This window comes from Drosophila elegans, unplaced genomic scaffold (genome assembly GCF_018152505.1).
Source record: "Drosophila elegans isolate 14027-0461.03 unplaced genomic scaffold, ASM1815250v1 contig_149, whole genome shotgun sequence".
Taxonomy (NCBI): Eukaryota; Metazoa; Arthropoda; class Insecta; order Diptera; family Drosophilidae; genus Drosophila; species Drosophila elegans.
In genome coordinates this window covers 17,769,688-17,785,580 of record NW_024545513.1, presented here as the reverse complement: position 1 = coordinate 17,785,580, position 15,893 = coordinate 17,769,688, and the positions used below count along the sequence as shown (strand labels likewise).

The following is a 15,893-nucleotide window of genomic DNA, read 5'->3' as shown; positions in this document are numbered from 1 at the left end:
TAATTACATTTTTAGCTAAAGATTTAAAAACTATAACCATAAAGATGCATTTAAAAATTCTTTTAATATTTATCAAGCAGAATTTGTCCTTTTTTTTGTAAATAGTTTAAATATCCTTGCAAAGGGAATTTTAATTTTAGTTTGCAGTTGTTTGACGTACACTCAATGAAACAATTTCTGAAATTGTATATACAAATATAAAAACCATGTAACTGGCATAAAAAAATGGAAAGGAAAATTAATAATTTACATCATTTTTATGATTTGTAATGGTTAATTTATAAACATTTGACGACTATCAAATAGCGTTTTTAACGGTCGGTTGATTTAATATAAAATCTTGAAAAATCTATTTTCAATTAAAGTAAAATATAGTTTTGTGATATTGATATTGCCGAACTGTACAATTTTTAAATATTAAATTAACAAAATTAAAGTTACTTTACAAACAAATGGACTCTACGTATATATAATTAATACCATCTATACACTTTTCAGTTTGTTGATTTATAAATCAATCATTTTAGATCAGGTTCGTATTCACCTGATCATCATTTCCGCGAAGATTTATTTATTATTTATTTCTTCATTTGTAGATTTATGATTTTCAGTTTTGTCATTAATTTCCTCATCCTTGATTTTAATTTGTGATTCAGTATTTACTAGCGAACTCTGTAAGTTTTTAATAGTTTCTGCCATAGTCTTTATTTTCTCACTATTATTTTTAATCTCTTCCACTTGAATCTTAATTTGCTCGTCTTTTAATTTTATGAGATTGTCTTTGCATTATTTACGTATTTCTTTTTCCTTTACAATTATGTTTTTTTTTATTTTATCTTGACACTCGGAAACTGCCAGCTGTCTTTGCAAGTTGTTAATGGTTTCTGTGGATTTAAATTAAAGTTCCGAAATGGACAACTGGCTCTGTAATTTTTATTAATTTCCACAGCCACTGAATTTGCTTGGCTTATCAATCCATCGTTTGTATTAGCAGCTGGTTTTGGTTGTAAAATATTACCGATAATTGACTTACAATTGGTTTCCATTTCATTCTGCGATATATCAACAGCTCAAAAACCAAAATCGTCCAAAAAAAATTACTAAACACACGGACTTTATTATATGAAAAATGCGACTTGCATGAAGTATCGTCTTTTGTGAACTAATCTAAATCAGAAATTAGACGTATTTGGATATTTTTTCAAAGATGAAGACATATAAACATAATTTATAATTGTATTTTGGTGTTTGGCATTTTGTTTTTTGCATGACTTTGATAAGAAGCAAACATAGAGTACATATATAAATAAGCAAATATTAATTTAATATTTAAAAGACATCAAATCCATCCCAATTTTAGTTAGAATTTGAATTATATTAAGTGCTTTATTGTGAATAAGGCAAAATGCATGCGGGTATATATAATCGGTAGGTGTTTGGACTTCTATGACACAGATGGGGAGTTTGACACTGGCCGCTCTAGTGGCTGCTGCCGTTGGTGGCACCATTGGCCTTGGGACTCTGCTTGCCGGCGGCGATGAAGGTGGTAACGTCCAGCTTGCTGGCCAATGCCTTGAGCTCCTCCTTGCCGGCAGTGTTTTTGGCCAGAATGAGCACGCTGGGATCCACCTCGAGGATGCGGGCCAGTTTGCCAAGGATCTCGGATTCGTTCAAACGGATCACCCGCTTGTTAATGGCCTTGATGGCGGGTTCGGACTGCTGGCGGTTCATGCTCACGATCTGGGTGATCAGCGTATCCTGGCCGACCACGCCCAGAATGCAACTAAGTGGGCGAATAAGGAAAAAGATGAAAGTTATGGATGATTTCATGATAAGGAGAGGAATTTCGGTCAGCCTACCCATCATCCTGGTCCACAACGGCCAGCTGATCGACACGATGCTTTTTCATCAGGCCAATGGCCTCGCCCACCGTTGCATCCGACTTGAGGATCGCCGGAGGAGCTGGCAGCTGCAGCTGGTCGATGGTCAGACTCCACCACCAGTGGGCGTGCTCGTTGACCGGCTCCTTGAAGCCACGCGCCTCCATCCAGTTGTCCGAGACGAACTTGGTCATGTAGTTGCGTATGCCATCGGGCAGGATGACCACGCAGCGCTGACCCTTCTTCAGCTGGCGGGCATGCTGGAGGGCAGCGTGCATCGCTCCGCCGCTGGAACCGCCGCACAGCAGACCCTCCTCCGCATTGAGGCGTCTGCTCATGGGGAAACAGTCGGAATCGCCGATCTTCGTCCACACATCCACCACGGCGGCATCGAAAACGGTGGGCGGGAAATCGTAGCCGATGCCCTCCACCTCGTAGAATTGCACATCGGTCTTGTTCAGCTCGGCGGGACGGGCCAGGATCGAGCCATAGGGATCGACGCCCACAATTTTGCACTGCGGTGCCTGTTCCTTGATCTTTCGGCCAATACCACTTATGGTGCCTGCCGTTCCTGCCGACACCACAACCATATCGACCTGGTTGTCCAACTGCCAAAGGATTTCGGCGGCTGTGCCATCGTAGTGGGCCAACGGATTGCCGGCATTTCGATACTGGTCGAGGACAATCGAGTTGGGCGTCTCGCGCTGCAATTGCTGCGCCACGTAGATCAATCCCTCCGGCGAATCGTAGGCCGCCTCCGTGGGCGTACGGATGATCTTGGCCCCCAGCGTGCGCAGCGCCGATACCTTCTCGTTGGACATCTTCTCCGGCATCACGATGATGCACTTGTAGCCCTTGACGGCACAGGCCATCGCCAGTCCGATTCCCGTGTTGCCCGACGTCGGCTCGATGATCGTGAATCCTGGCTTGAGGAGACCCTGCTCCTCAGCATCCTGCACCATGCGATAGCCGATGCGGTCCTTCACCGATCCGCCGGGATTAAGGAACTCGCACTTGGCATCTTTAAGAGGAGGAGCAGTCAATTAGAATGTATTCATAGGGCGGATCTTATAAATATAACAATTTTTATTCTAATTATTTTAATTTTTTATCCTAACTATATTTTAATGGTAATGATATTTACCATTTAAATCAGGTAAGATCTTATGAGACTTTTATTAATTTTTCCACAAGTGCTTTTATTAAGAGTCACAATTAATGACAGAAAAGAAAATCAAATATGTAACTTAATATTGAACCAATACCTTATTAATTGTCTGTTAGTTATAAGCAGGATTAAACTCTTATGTTAGTTTTAAGCATAATAATTTTAATTTTAATCTTAACTATATTTTAATGGCAATGATATTTACCATTTAATTTAGTTAAAATCTTATGAGCCTTTTTTAATTTTTACATAAGTGTTTTTATTAAGTATCACAAGAATTAATGATATAAAAGAAGATCTTAAATAAGGTTTAAAGATCAATGTTATCATAGACTTTAAGTTGATGTGAAATAGAAAAATATTGATCCCAACATTTCAAATTAGGTTTGTAAACTTTTGACTATATATTTATTTTAAATTAGGTTTGTAAACTATTGACTATATATATATATATATACTGAGAAAGTTTCAACGTTTCATTCACTTACACATATCGCATTCGATACCCTCGCTGGCGGGAATGTGATTCAATTTGACCAGCGGAGTGCATCCGATCACCTCGAGGATGTTCGGCGTGATCTGCTGGCGGTGTGCGATGCCCCGCTGCGTGTGGGGTGACTTCTCGGTGGTTCCCAGATGCCATTTGCACTTGGACGGCTTTCCGGGATCGATGAAGTCCGCGGGCCTTTCGTACGGCTTCGGCTGTGGCATCTCTGTAAGGGATAATACAAATTAAATTAAATTCTATTAAATATATGAAAGCCCTCTACAAAGATCAAACTTAAAACTGGTTTAAATCTATCCATAAACCAAGATGTGGTGTATTGAATATTGGCTCATTTTTATAGAACAAGTTATGCAATTGATAATCGCGCTTGGCTACCAGTTGGAAATTTTATTTGATTTTACACATGCCAGATGGCGCTGTTGTTGACCTCTGGTGACCCCAGACCTTATCACCTCAGTGTGAATGAAAGCCGAATCAAAATATATTTCTTGTTGTCTCATTGCGTAAATTGCGAAATTGTGTGGAGATTATTATTCAATCGAAATCGAAAAGGTCGAGCCTTAAAAACGATGACGTGACACAAGAGGATAGAAAACAGAAATGGCATTTAGAAAACAGGAAGTAACACCTTATCTACTGTTTTTAAACTGCACAATAATCATTCCAAATGTCTATATTTAACACTTAGTTTAGTATACACGAAAGGCAGAGACATGCTATTTTAATTATTAAAAATCTCAAGGTTTTCCTTATCGAGAGAAATGGGGAAAGTTCACAACTGGCGAGCCAATTAGCAAGGTTCGGTGGAAATTTCAACACTGTGTCGGATATTGAACTATCTTTTTTTTGTGTGGATTTTCCAATTTATTATTTATCTTAACGGTTTGAAACCCTAAATAAGAGGGACTGCCTGCCGTTCCAGTTGGGTTGTATTTTATAGATATGATAAGGTTTCCAGGTGGCTGTGATTGATTGTACTCGACACGCCACTCGAACTCTATCACCCACTGAGCAAACTCAAATAAGGGAAAGTATATTCGTGTACTATATGAAAAGCGTTGGTATCTGAAAACCCGTTTTATGGGTATCGCTTGAGTTTTATAGCTTGTATAGGGTAGGTCAGAATCTAGACGAATAGGGGCAATTATATCAGTAACCTCAACAATTAATTTGAATAGGTAGAGTTACCAAAAACAATTTTAACCTTAATTAAAATATGTTTTTATAAATTATACGAAAAAAATATAACCCTAAATATACAAAAAAAAGTATTTGAACTTAAGGTTTTATTACATTTACTTAATTTTTTTTTTAAAACTACATGTCATTTTTTAAATTTAATGGCAAGCCCGTATTTTAACAGTTTAAAAAAGTTATAAATGACACATTTTTTTTGCATTTTTGCCGGTCGATTTTTGGATTTAACCGAAGTATTATAACATTTTATATTAATTTCAAAAGTACTTTTATTTTTAATGTCGGTAGTTTTTTTTCACGTGTAAACTCTGGGGAGCAAAAGGAGAGTATACAAGAGAGGACTTTTTATTGCTCTTTCTTGTTTATCTCCCTAATGTACACATACACACGCGCAATCCTCCATATGTATTTGTATATTTAATTTACAAGCACGCGGCTCCAAAATAGAAAAAAAAAACAAATAATAGCGAGCAAATACAAAAAAAACCCAACACATAAAAATAGACAAGCACATGTTTTTTCTCTCCCTTTTCTTTGTTTTTGTGTTTGTTGCCGGTTGGGGAACTTTTTTTTTGCAAGAGCATAAAAAGAGAGTGCGAGTGAGATGAAGAATGAAACTTGACAGGAGAAGGATAAGGACGAAAGAATGCCTGTTTTAAAATTTTGGTTTTAGTCTAGTCTTTGATTTAGTTACTTACTAGTGCTAAAGGTGTTACCAAGGAACAACTAACGGAGAGAGAAATGCGAGAATCGACCGCCACGATGCTGCCAACAACGGCAATTGAACAAAATCCAACAAAGGCCTAACCAACCTTCTGTAACGGTCGACAGCGACGTGGGCAGAGCTAGCGGCAGCGCACAGTGGGATCAGCTCTCATTTCTCAAAACAATCACATGCATCCTAAAACGCATTTTTCTCTGAAATAAGTTACCGTCAATATTTATTATAGCGAAAAAAATATATATTTTAGGAAAGCATTATTTTGAGTTTAGTCCCGAAAAAACAACTTTTAAGCAAGCATAATTGAAACGAAAATAGTTCAAACCATTGTACCTTATCAAAATATTTAAAGAGAAAAGCTTTCAAATTTTAAAATTTGATGATAACAAAAAGTACCATTAAAACTGTAATTCAAGATGCAGTCTCCTTAAAACTGTAAAGCAGAAGAACTAAAAGCATATATACTCAAAACTGTAGTACAAAATCAGCCAACTAATGCTTCTAAAACTGTCAGACAGTGAATCTAAAACCATTTTTATTTAAACCACAATTTGTTTTTAACAATAACTGAATAAAGCTTGGCGATCAACTTTATCTCACCCTAATATGCAATTTAGGTGGTTCTTCTTTGAGCTCGAGAATTGGAGTTCAACCGCTGTCTTTCTAATATAAGGAATATACCTTTAATTTGCGTGACAACCACAAACATAAATAAAAAATATTAAGAAACATCTTCAAATATAAAAATTGTATGTTTTTTCCTTCCAGAGCTGACTTAATTTGCAACTTGTTAGGAACAGAATCACTACCAAACTGTGATCCAAAAGCACCGTAGCCGAGGCAGGTGTATATTTATATATTTAAGAAATAATTTCAAAAATGGTTAAAATAAAAACATGAATGACTAGATCTATGTGCTTAGAAGGCGGCCGAGAGGACGACCTGCAGCGACATGTAGACGGTGGCGCCCAGGGCCACGAAGAAGGCGAGGGCGCGGGCTGGCTGGGGCACTACGACCACGGCGTAGACGATTGTGTGGACGATACGGGCGATTCCCACGGCCCGGAACAGGTTGATGGCCAGGAAGGCGGCCGGATTGGTCAGAACGTAGAGAAGGCCAATGGCGAAGAAGGGCAGAATGTTCTCCAGATCGTTCCGATGGGCACGACGCACACGCTCCACATTCGGATCGTCGAACTTGACCTTCAGCTTGGGGGACATCAGATCCTCCTGGTTGGCGAAAGTCTGAAAACGAAGATAACGATTCGAAGATTAACATTTTTTTCGAATTTTCCAACAACTTATGTAGACAGAGCCAGAATTAATATTGAGAACTCAATAATAACATGTATAGCTTTGCTAAAAAAGGGATCAGCCCCAGGAGTTTGTAGTTCGAATAATGAAATATGTATCTGTATCTAGAGATATGAGTTCTTTAGTTTCAGCCGAAAGCATTCCAATATCAAATATTAAGAGATAAACAAATAAACAATTTTTTTTATCCTGTTAATTTTTAAAATGTCATGAAATAGAAGGGAAACTAGTTTTTCTCCAGCAATGGAATTTAACATTCAGTTAGAGTATTTTATAAATAAATTTAGTTTTTTTTAGTTTTTTAATCACCGACCGAACAAGATTTTTCCTATTTATATTAATTTACAAGTTATAGCCTATATTAGAATAAAATAAGGTGATATTGTCAACTGTCCAACCTTTGTTTTTTATAAGCTGACTGTTTAGTGTATTTTTATTTGATATTTTTTCACTTTAGTTGAATAAGTTACTTTATTTAACTTGGTCCGTTTAAACTTTCACTGTCGTGGGACTTTGACCCCACTGTGCGACCCCTACTCATTCTCTATTTTGATTTATATCAACTTACTCTTTGGAGCTTTTTTAAGTTTTTCGTGATATATTTTATTCATATTCATATTCCTTTTTATTTTATGTTTATATTTATTTGTTTTCACCCCCTCTCTCACCTTGGTCTTAAAACGCTGGACGGCGGTCAAAAGACTCATGAGCAGCATTTTGATAACCAAAACTCCGACCCAAAAGGTGAAACTCTTGAAGACGGGATTGGAGAGGCTGAGCAGTTCCACGGGGCTGGCCATTTTAATTGATTTTTTGTTAATTTATTAACTTTCTACTAAATAAACTTAAGGTCTTCAGAATCTCCAGCCTGCTTGCACGCCGCTTAAAAATCAATTGAGCACAGTTTCCATTCGCTTTATTTTTTTATACCGGCAAGCAAAAGCTCTCTCTTCCATTCTGTCGAGTCATTCTGAGACAGCGTATGTGCGATCGAGAGAGCGAGAGAGACACAGCAGAGGTCAAAAAAACAAAGCTTTAAATAATTATTCCTTAAAGACTATTTTTGCATCTTTTGATGAAAAATTATATTTTGTTTTTTGCATTGCTTATTTTACAAACGACGATTTTATTCAATCAAGTGACTTCTGTATAAGCATTTCTCTTCTTTATTTCGGGGTATCCTCAAGCCCTTGGTTTCTATTTTTGTATCCCAAAGAATAAATTAAGTGACAATTTCAAATGGTTAGCTCAGTTAAAATCTTTAGAAAATAAATTTTTACGGAATTTGGAAATGGCTATTTTACTAAACAAGAATAAATTAAAAGAGGCAACAAAGTCCCTAGACCTTTTTGATTGATCGCAATTGTATATGTAGAGACATGAATCTTAACCAAGTTTTACGTATACATATATTATATAGATACGGCATAATAGAGTCCAAAAGTCTTAAACATATTACTTACGGCCGTAATGAAGCGCATCAGACCCGTATAAATGCCTGTGGCAAAGATCTTGAGCACCAATATAGCCGACCATCCCAGGTAGCATCGGAACACTTGATTCTCCAACGAAATTAGCTCGGGATTAAGCATTTTGAGACTTGCAGGTGCACTTCTATACTGAAATCGGTTGTAATCGGCTACAAAACAGAATCCGTCGATACCCTAGCTGCTTAAATGTAGGGTATATAGATTTCATTGGCCATAAAATCGCTTTCTGGAGTATGCTTTGCTAAAATTAACAAAAATTCTTATTTTTTCGTTGAAAAAAAGTGAAATTCTATTATTTTAGCAAATTAAACCTAAAACAAGGAATTTTTGTTTTTGATATCTAGTTAATTCTGTGGCTTAGAATTTAAAAGAATGCTAAAGAAATTCGGGTCTTGCTTATAATTCCCAAGTAATATTTTGGATCGCAAAATATTAAGCATTACTTGTTTAATTCTGAACTGCGCTGTTGAGGGTATATTTTTCGATCATCATTCCACAACGCCATACTATAACTCGTTTTGTTGTCGTCGCTGTCAAGTGCCGGCGATTAACATTAAATGGAACTACAAAAGCAAACAAATTGCCGGTAATTACCGTCAAATTGCAAAGACAAAAAAGCTTGACCAAGCTTAATTAGATTTCGTTCTAGTTATTTAACAAAATCACAAATGTATTTTAAAATTAAAAAAAATTAAATTAAAATTCTCAGCATTATTGACAAAGTAAAATATGGATTAATCGGAAATGTGAAGCGATAAGAAGGGCTCTATGTATAGATTAGCGGTGAGGTGTATCTGTATTTGTTGAATCATATCAGAAGGTGCCTGAACTGAATTGATAAGACACTATCAAAAATCCCAATAAGTTGCTGGATTAAAAAATTAAATAATACACTATATTCTCTCTATATTATTACTCTAAAAAAAACTAAGCTAGATAATATATTAGCAGTCACATAAAAAGCTTTCGTTTAAAATTGGAAAATAATGGAAATTTTTCATAGACACGTTTAACCTGTCATTTAAATACCTGATATAGGAATATTTAACTTCATTTTCTTAAACATATTGCACTGTTGCTGCAATAACACAACGTTTATAAAAGCTTATAGTTTTATAACCACAAATGTTTAACAAAATTGACATAATAATATATTAAGTTAGAAAATTAAATTTGAATTTTTCAATTGATCTTAATTTCGTAACAACTTAAATCTTTCCAAAGCTAACAATATTTCATAAATTCCTCTAAAAACTCTTGAAAATAATAGTCGCACATTAATCATAATTTGGGGAAGTGATTACCCCTCATGATTTGTTCTTCAAAACGATCTGTTTTCCATTATCCACTTGGTTGCCATCTGGAAATTAGCGACCTAGCCCGCTGGCCCCAATTCCGCAAAATCGCTCCGATCTTGGGCCTAACCTTCTGCCAGCGAATTTGGGGTAATGGTAATGGTAATGGTAATGCAAACACAATAATTCCGTAGGGCGGGTGTACCCACCCAAATTCGAGCATCCATATATGTATGCATGTTTATATGGCATATAGTCATTATGCTCCACTCAATCAGGTTGTAAGGGATGGGGCCTCGAGTGCAGTTTACAGCGGAAAACCCAGACGGTGGTGTCCACTTCACAGACAGAACCGAGAGGCCCGAGCAAACGGATAAACAGATAAACAGAGATGGGAACAAAAATGAAAAGCCTATTTCCTAAGTGTAATTAATTAATTTCGGTGGCTGTGACTGCGCCCGACTGCATCAGCATATTTGCATGGCATCCGACATCCAGCCGCATCCATTCGAATCAGTTTATCCAGTGCTCTGTCGTCGCGAGCACGTTCAAAAAAAGCCAAACGGAATAATTCGAAATTAACTCGTATTACGGAGAATACATTTTCAAACTGGACCACATTTTCGAGGATTGTCACCGGGAGCAGTTTCACAAAATGTCTCACGGCGAGCGAAAAGGCCGCCTCAATGTGGTCAAATTTCTGGAATTGGTAAACGAATTTTTTTTTCATGTGAATCTCTATAGAAGATTGTGTTGCATAACCCTACAATACGTTTAAAAATATACCCTCGAAGTGTTGAATTTAGTTGATTTAATTAACATTAAATCACAGCTAAAAAAAATATTCTTTCAAAAAACAAGTTGGGAATTACAAGGAAATACTCAAAACTAAAGCTAAAAAAAAACTATATTTAAAGTTTATTTCCCCTTAAAAACATTTCACATCCTCTTATATTACCTCCCGCAAAATAACAATTAAAACAGCTCTAGAAAAATGTCTTTCAAGTACCAGGTTTTAAAAATCTATTTTCTCTATCAATTTATAGGGTTTTGCGGTAGCGTGCCTTGTGCTTCATTTCTACAGCTTTAATGATCGCGATATAATGACATCGTTTCTGGCCACTGGCACCTTTACGGGCTATATAATCGTGGTCATCGGGGTATTCGCAGGTAAGTTTTGGTATGCTTCAGGTTTCAGAAATGCCTTACATTTTCTTGAAACTCTCTTATAATATTATTTTAGACTACTAACTTTCTGAAACTACTTTTGTTGTTCTTCCGAATATATTTTTAAATATAAATTTAATTTTGATATTCTCAATTACAGGTGTTCTGATGCGAGCACCCATTCACAAGCGCATCGATATATTCTTTAGTGTCTTGGGCTGCACTTTGTTCGTGGCCAGCGGTGTGTTCATCATCGAGGCCTGGGAGTTCTCCTTCCGCACTCGAACTCGGGATCTCGCACTTATCAAGGCCTCACTGTCGATCGTCAATGGAGTGCTGTTCGGATTCGATGCCGTCTTCACATTTCGCGACAAGTGAATCATTTTCAGCTGGAAGTCACTTCGCCAAATCCTCTGGAGCTTCTTTTTTTGCATTTAATAGTTGTAAGGATATATATGGTATTTCTCTTCCCGCTTTAAATTTCACCATTCATACAAACAAACAAACTGTTAACTTTAATCTTTATATTTAAGTGTTCTTTTTTTTTTTGTCTCAATAAAAAGTAATTCGCCATCACTCAATTAGTCATACAAGAAAGCTAGAGTCGACAATCTCGACTATATAATGTTCCCGGTACTCAGATTATGGTTAAAAAACGTGAGAAATTCGATGGAAAACATTTGCAATACGACTGTCTAAAATAATTTCCATAAATACAGTACAAAAACAGATGTTTAGTCAATTGAAAATATTAGTTCTTTAGATATTGTTTTAAATCAATTTTATTTAAATTAGCTGTTAATGATTATTTTCCGGGGAAATGTAAATGTAATGTAAACCAAACTCTTAGCTGGCCACATACCTAATTTGATAGCCCTAGCTAAATTGGATCCCGAGATCCAGGTGTTCGCGGAATATACATTTCGATCGGCCCCCGTAAATCGAGAGTACCGGGCGCAAAGGGACACAAATAAAGGTGAGCTGGTGCCCCATTTCGTTTACATCGTAATAGTAGTTAGCATATAATTTCATCTCATTTTTTTTATAGTTTTTTTTTGTTTGCATTTTTGCCATTTGTTGATAGACGTGAGAACTTGCTGACCGCTGTTTTTGTTTTGTTTTGCTATTTCTTATTGAGTTCCACTGCCAGCCAGTTGTTGTCGATTGGCGCTGGGCATCTTTGGATGTCGGGTGTGTGTTGCTGAGTGGTGCGTATGTATATGGGATATATATGTCCAGCGGAGTGGGATATATCTCCTAGGCAGAGTTGTGGATGTTGAGACGGAAGATGTCGTGGGCCACGAAGAAGGTGCCGGCGTTGGCCTTTAGCAAAAATACCTGCGAGAAGGCGTGCGGGGGATCATCATCGCACTGCAAAACAATCAAATCACACATATATCAATCAAATATCAATATTAACAACCGTATATGTTTAATTCATTAACAAGCGTGCGAAAAACCAATTTCGAGTTTTGCAGTTAGAAATGGAAAGGAAAAATCACACAATTTCAAGCCGAAGTCAGAGGTAAAGTGGTGTACAACTGGTAGCCATATTGTTCGTGTGCAGGTGCGTGTTCACTGTACAGTGGTCGCTCGCAAATTGGATGACCAGAACTAAACTCCCCAACAACAGGTGTATGTCGTGTCATTCAATAGAAACATGGATTACATTTAATAAATAATTTACTGTACAATATTGTACTAAAACTATGTAGTGAAAAAATTAAAATTTGGGTTTACTATAAATTGGCAATAAAACCACATTAAATAAAAATGTATATGTTTTAAAAAATAATAATAATAGCGTTTTGTGTTGAACTTGTTTTTTCATTTAAAGCAAATTTCAATAACTCTTGAATGTATTTAAATATACATTTTAGAAAAACACCATTGTAAATCGTTTTTAAAACACATTCCAATGACAAACATCTAAACACTTATTTAACTCACAATAAGAAAATGATTGGGAACTTGAAAATTTTAGAGCAACACAGATTATTTATTGGAAAAATTAATGATTTTAGAGCAACCACTGATTTTGTTAATTAGGTTATAATACAGGACATTTAATTCAATCGATTTTTTTGTTTTTGCTTTTCAATTTTTACCACGGCTCTCTTTATAATAAGCTAAAAGAAAATGTATATTTGCAGTTTAATGTCTACTTTATGCTTTACATTAAAAAGAGAAAATGGTCCTCAGTATATTATATTTCTGGATTTTGTTAGTTTGCATTTTATCTCTAAAATGTTTAAACTTTATTTTTCATATTAAAATTTTCCAATTTGCCAGCGACCTTCTGCAAATTGTTAAGAAGAACCAAATCCAACTCAAAATTAACGAAAATCATGCACGAAATGAAAGGCGCAACATTTTGTTTCGGTTAATTGTCGTTGGGAAATTCACGTACTGTGAGGACAATTGGAAGAAGTTGAACGACGACGAGACGCCAAGGATATTTTGGATTTTTTGGTCTTGTGGGCGAAGTGGGCGGGGCTGGGCGGCAGAAAGTCGACTAACAGCAGAATTATCTTATCGCTTAGATAAAGTTTTCTTTCGTTTTTTAACTGGCTCTCGTCTCCTCGCTGCTGGCTGATCATTTGGCTGCTTTTCTCGATCTCGATTTGCATATAAGTGGCCGGGCGCTGGAGTCTGTTGACTGGGCGTGGCAGATCGGAGGTGGGGCTACACATCGTGCAGCGATAGCCGAAATATATCGTGCTGCACAAAGAAACTCCCGCCCACCGGCTTCAATACGAAGGTCTGAATGTAGGCATGCGGCTGATCCTCATCGGTCTTCATTGGATTCGAATGTTTTTTTTTATATTTTTTGTTTTGTTTTATAATAACCAGAGTTGAGATATACGATATACGATATACGACAGGTGGTACATATGGTATATTCGATGCAACGGCGGTCGGTTAATAGCACTGCCCAATAGGGAACTTGACTTTAAGGCCATAAATGCGAAAAATGAGTTAATACCTTAAATGATTCGATTTAATAGCTTTCGGAATAAATCAATTTTTTTTTCTGGTTATATTTACAGCATATTTATGATACATATATTTTTCAGCACAAACGATAAGGTGTTAATTTATAAACTAGTTATTGACACCTCCTTTACAGGTGAAATATATGTTTATATTCTTTCTACTAATATTTGTTGGCAATATCAATATCTTAGGTTCACATTCCAGGTAAAAATATATTTATACATCTATAAGTCTTACATGGAATCAGAAAATGTGGCTTGCTTAAGTGATTACAAAATACAGATAAACTAAAATGCATCTACAAAATTCGACTTTCAGTGCGATTTATGGGTATCTATTTCATAAGAAGAAATTTGTACAAATAAATTTAATAAACAAAAATTTGAATGTTGAATTATACAAAGTGAAAGACAACTAGTGATTTGATTTGGTGGACAGTGCTATTATCCTAGCCGCCGCTGTACAACAGGCAGTCATTAAGTTTTTCTTTTCGACGGCAAGTTGCGGGAAATGTTGCTTGTATGGTTTGGTGATTTGTGTTCATTTTGCTATTGGGGATCGATCTGCTTACCTGTAGTCTTCCGAGGACATTGATTAGCACTCCACCGTCGAATGTGGGCTGCGAATCCACTGTGGTTATCACACGGTTGATCTTCTGAAAGCTCAGACTCTGCAAGAACACAACGAATTAATATACATACATATGTATGATCGAAGAACTGTCTATAATCGGAACTCACCTGAACTTTCTCGAGGATCTTAGGTGCACCCTGAATTTGGTGACCTTCAAAGGTCATGAAGGAGTCGGTAGCCTGGAATGAAAAATGTAAGTATTTAAATACTTTCTTGGAGTTATACTAACTTATTGAATTAAATTGGGTTACATAATTTAAAATTTATAAATATTAAAATGGGTCAAGAAATTGTAACTTTTTTTAATTTGAGTACCATTTTTTTAATAACTTTTTGATTATTACTTTTAATAGTAATCTGAAGTATTGTGATTTTTTTGCTATTATGTTTATAAACAGAACGTTATTAAAACTATGGCTAGAACTTTCAAATACTTTTTTTGTATACCAAATATATTTTTAAGACTAATTTTTCCTCAAATTATTTTTAAATTATTATTTTTGTCTGAATTTTGTTACTATCAATTCACCCCAGTCAATTGTATTTTTTCCTGGGAGCTATTGCGTTGACCTCGGCTGTATGTTGGCCATATATTTCGTTTGTGTGTATTTATTTATGCGAGCATGGGCGTAATGTGTCACTCGAAACTTCGAGAATCGAACGCGACCAGGCATCATCCATTCTATTATCCTATTCTCCCGATATTGCATATATATATCTATATTTCCAGCTGCATTTTTCCTTTTCCCATTTTCGCGCTCTTTTTAGTTTTGCGCCCGATTTTCCCCAAAAGGAGGCGGAATTTTTCAAGGGCGCGTCGCGCGTCACTGCGTGTGCGAGCGGGATAGCAACAGATGGACGAAGGAGGAGATGCGGATAAAGGAGAGCAGCAAAAGGTGGAACCGCAATAATAGGAATGAAGAGGAGAGGAGAGGCAATATCTGCAGAACACAACAACACTTACGCTGTAGAAATTAACCACGTTCGCCCGATTCGCCGGGTCATCGAATATCGCATAGTACTGCTGCACAAATCCCTTGCCAATGTCCTCGTACTGCGGATTCAGCGACATTTCTCTTTCCGGATTGGCGTTCAAGGATTAAAAGGGAATCCGATCGCTGCTACACGATGTATTTCAAAAAAGTACAAAAAAAACTAACCAAATTTGCCCAGCAAATGCACAGCTGTGTGACCGCTACGATAACGATAAAAAATACCACCCTGCACCGAAGTAAATACCAACAGTGGTGGTATGTGGTGGGTGTCTCAAATAAATACCGTGAAAGGCTCGGAAAATTCAAAAATATTACAAGTTCACTTGCTTGTAACTTGTTCATAATTTGTTATTAAAGGGTGATAGAAAACAAAACAGTAACTTCGATTAAAAAAACTTTTCCCACGGGCATTGTTTATTATTGGCACAGCATAAACAAAAGGTGGACTCAAATAAATTAAAAAACCGTATCTTTTTATATCTTTTGTGGTTGTTGAACCATATATATATATATTATTCTTGATATAAC

The 15,893-nt window shown here is 36.4% G+C and overlaps 4 protein-coding genes across 6 annotated transcripts; 1 reads left to right on the top strand and 3 right to left on the bottom strand.

Annotated features, from left to right (window-relative positions):
* Nucleotides 1-1,372: 1,372 nt before the first annotated feature.
* On the bottom strand, nt 1,373-5,558 carry LOC108144988 (cystathionine beta-synthase). Its single transcript, XM_017270146.2, has 4 exons — nt 5,452-5,558; nt 3,537-3,761; nt 1,860-2,901; nt 1,373-1,783 (listed from the first exon to the last, which is right to left on the bottom strand). The coding sequence occupies exons 2-4, from the start codon at nt 3,757-3,759 to the stop codon at nt 1,480-1,482; spliced, it is 1,569 nt and encodes a 522-aa protein (XP_017125635.1). The 5' UTR covers nt 3,760-3,761; nt 5,452-5,558; the 3' UTR covers nt 1,373-1,479.
* A 730-nt stretch (nt 5,559-6,288) lies between these two features.
* On the bottom strand, nt 6,289-8,402 carry LOC108144663 (microsomal glutathione S-transferase 1). 2 transcript variants are annotated; one of them, XM_017269723.2, is made up of 2 exons: nt 8,252-8,402; nt 6,289-6,719 (listed from the first exon to the last, which is right to left on the bottom strand). In XM_017269723.2, exons 1-2 carry the CDS (start codon nt 8,378-8,380, stop codon nt 6,393-6,395), a joined length of 456 nt encoding a protein of 151 aa, XP_017125212.1. In that variant the 5' UTR covers nt 8,381-8,402; the 3' UTR covers nt 6,289-6,392. The 2 variants fall into 2 exon arrangements, with proteins under 2 accessions (XP_017125212.1, XP_017125202.1); XM_017269713.2 differs by lacking the exon at nt 8,252-8,402 and adding an exon at nt 7,457-7,681.
* Nucleotides 8,403-10,080: 1,678 nt separating this feature from the next.
* LOC108144673 lies at nt 10,081-11,316 on the top strand. The gene is made up of 3 exons (XM_017269735.2): nt 10,081-10,282; nt 10,620-10,743; nt 10,901-11,316. The coding sequence occupies exons 1-3, from the start codon at nt 10,229-10,231 to the stop codon at nt 11,116-11,118; spliced, it is 396 nt and encodes a 131-aa protein (XP_017125224.1). The 5' UTR covers nt 10,081-10,228; the 3' UTR covers nt 11,119-11,316.
* On the bottom strand, nt 11,250-15,571 carry LOC108144681 (probable nuclear transport factor 2). 2 transcript variants are annotated; one of them, XR_001774375.2, is made up of 5 exons: nt 15,335-15,571; nt 14,478-14,549; nt 14,309-14,407; nt 13,151-13,536; nt 12,004-12,111 (listed from the first exon to the last, which is right to left on the bottom strand). XR_001774375.2 is itself a non-coding variant. In XM_017269748.2 (4 exons), the coding sequence occupies exons 1-4, from the start codon at nt 15,440-15,442 to the stop codon at nt 11,998-12,000; spliced, it is 393 nt and encodes a 130-aa protein (XP_017125237.1). In that variant the 5' UTR covers nt 15,443-15,562; the 3' UTR covers nt 11,250-11,997. The 2 variants fall into 2 exon arrangements, 1 of the variants encoding a protein (XP_017125237.1); XM_017269748.2 differs by lacking the exon at nt 13,151-13,536 and having other exon boundaries at nt 11,250-12,111; nt 15,335-15,562.
* Nucleotides 15,572-15,893: the final 322 nt, after the last annotated feature.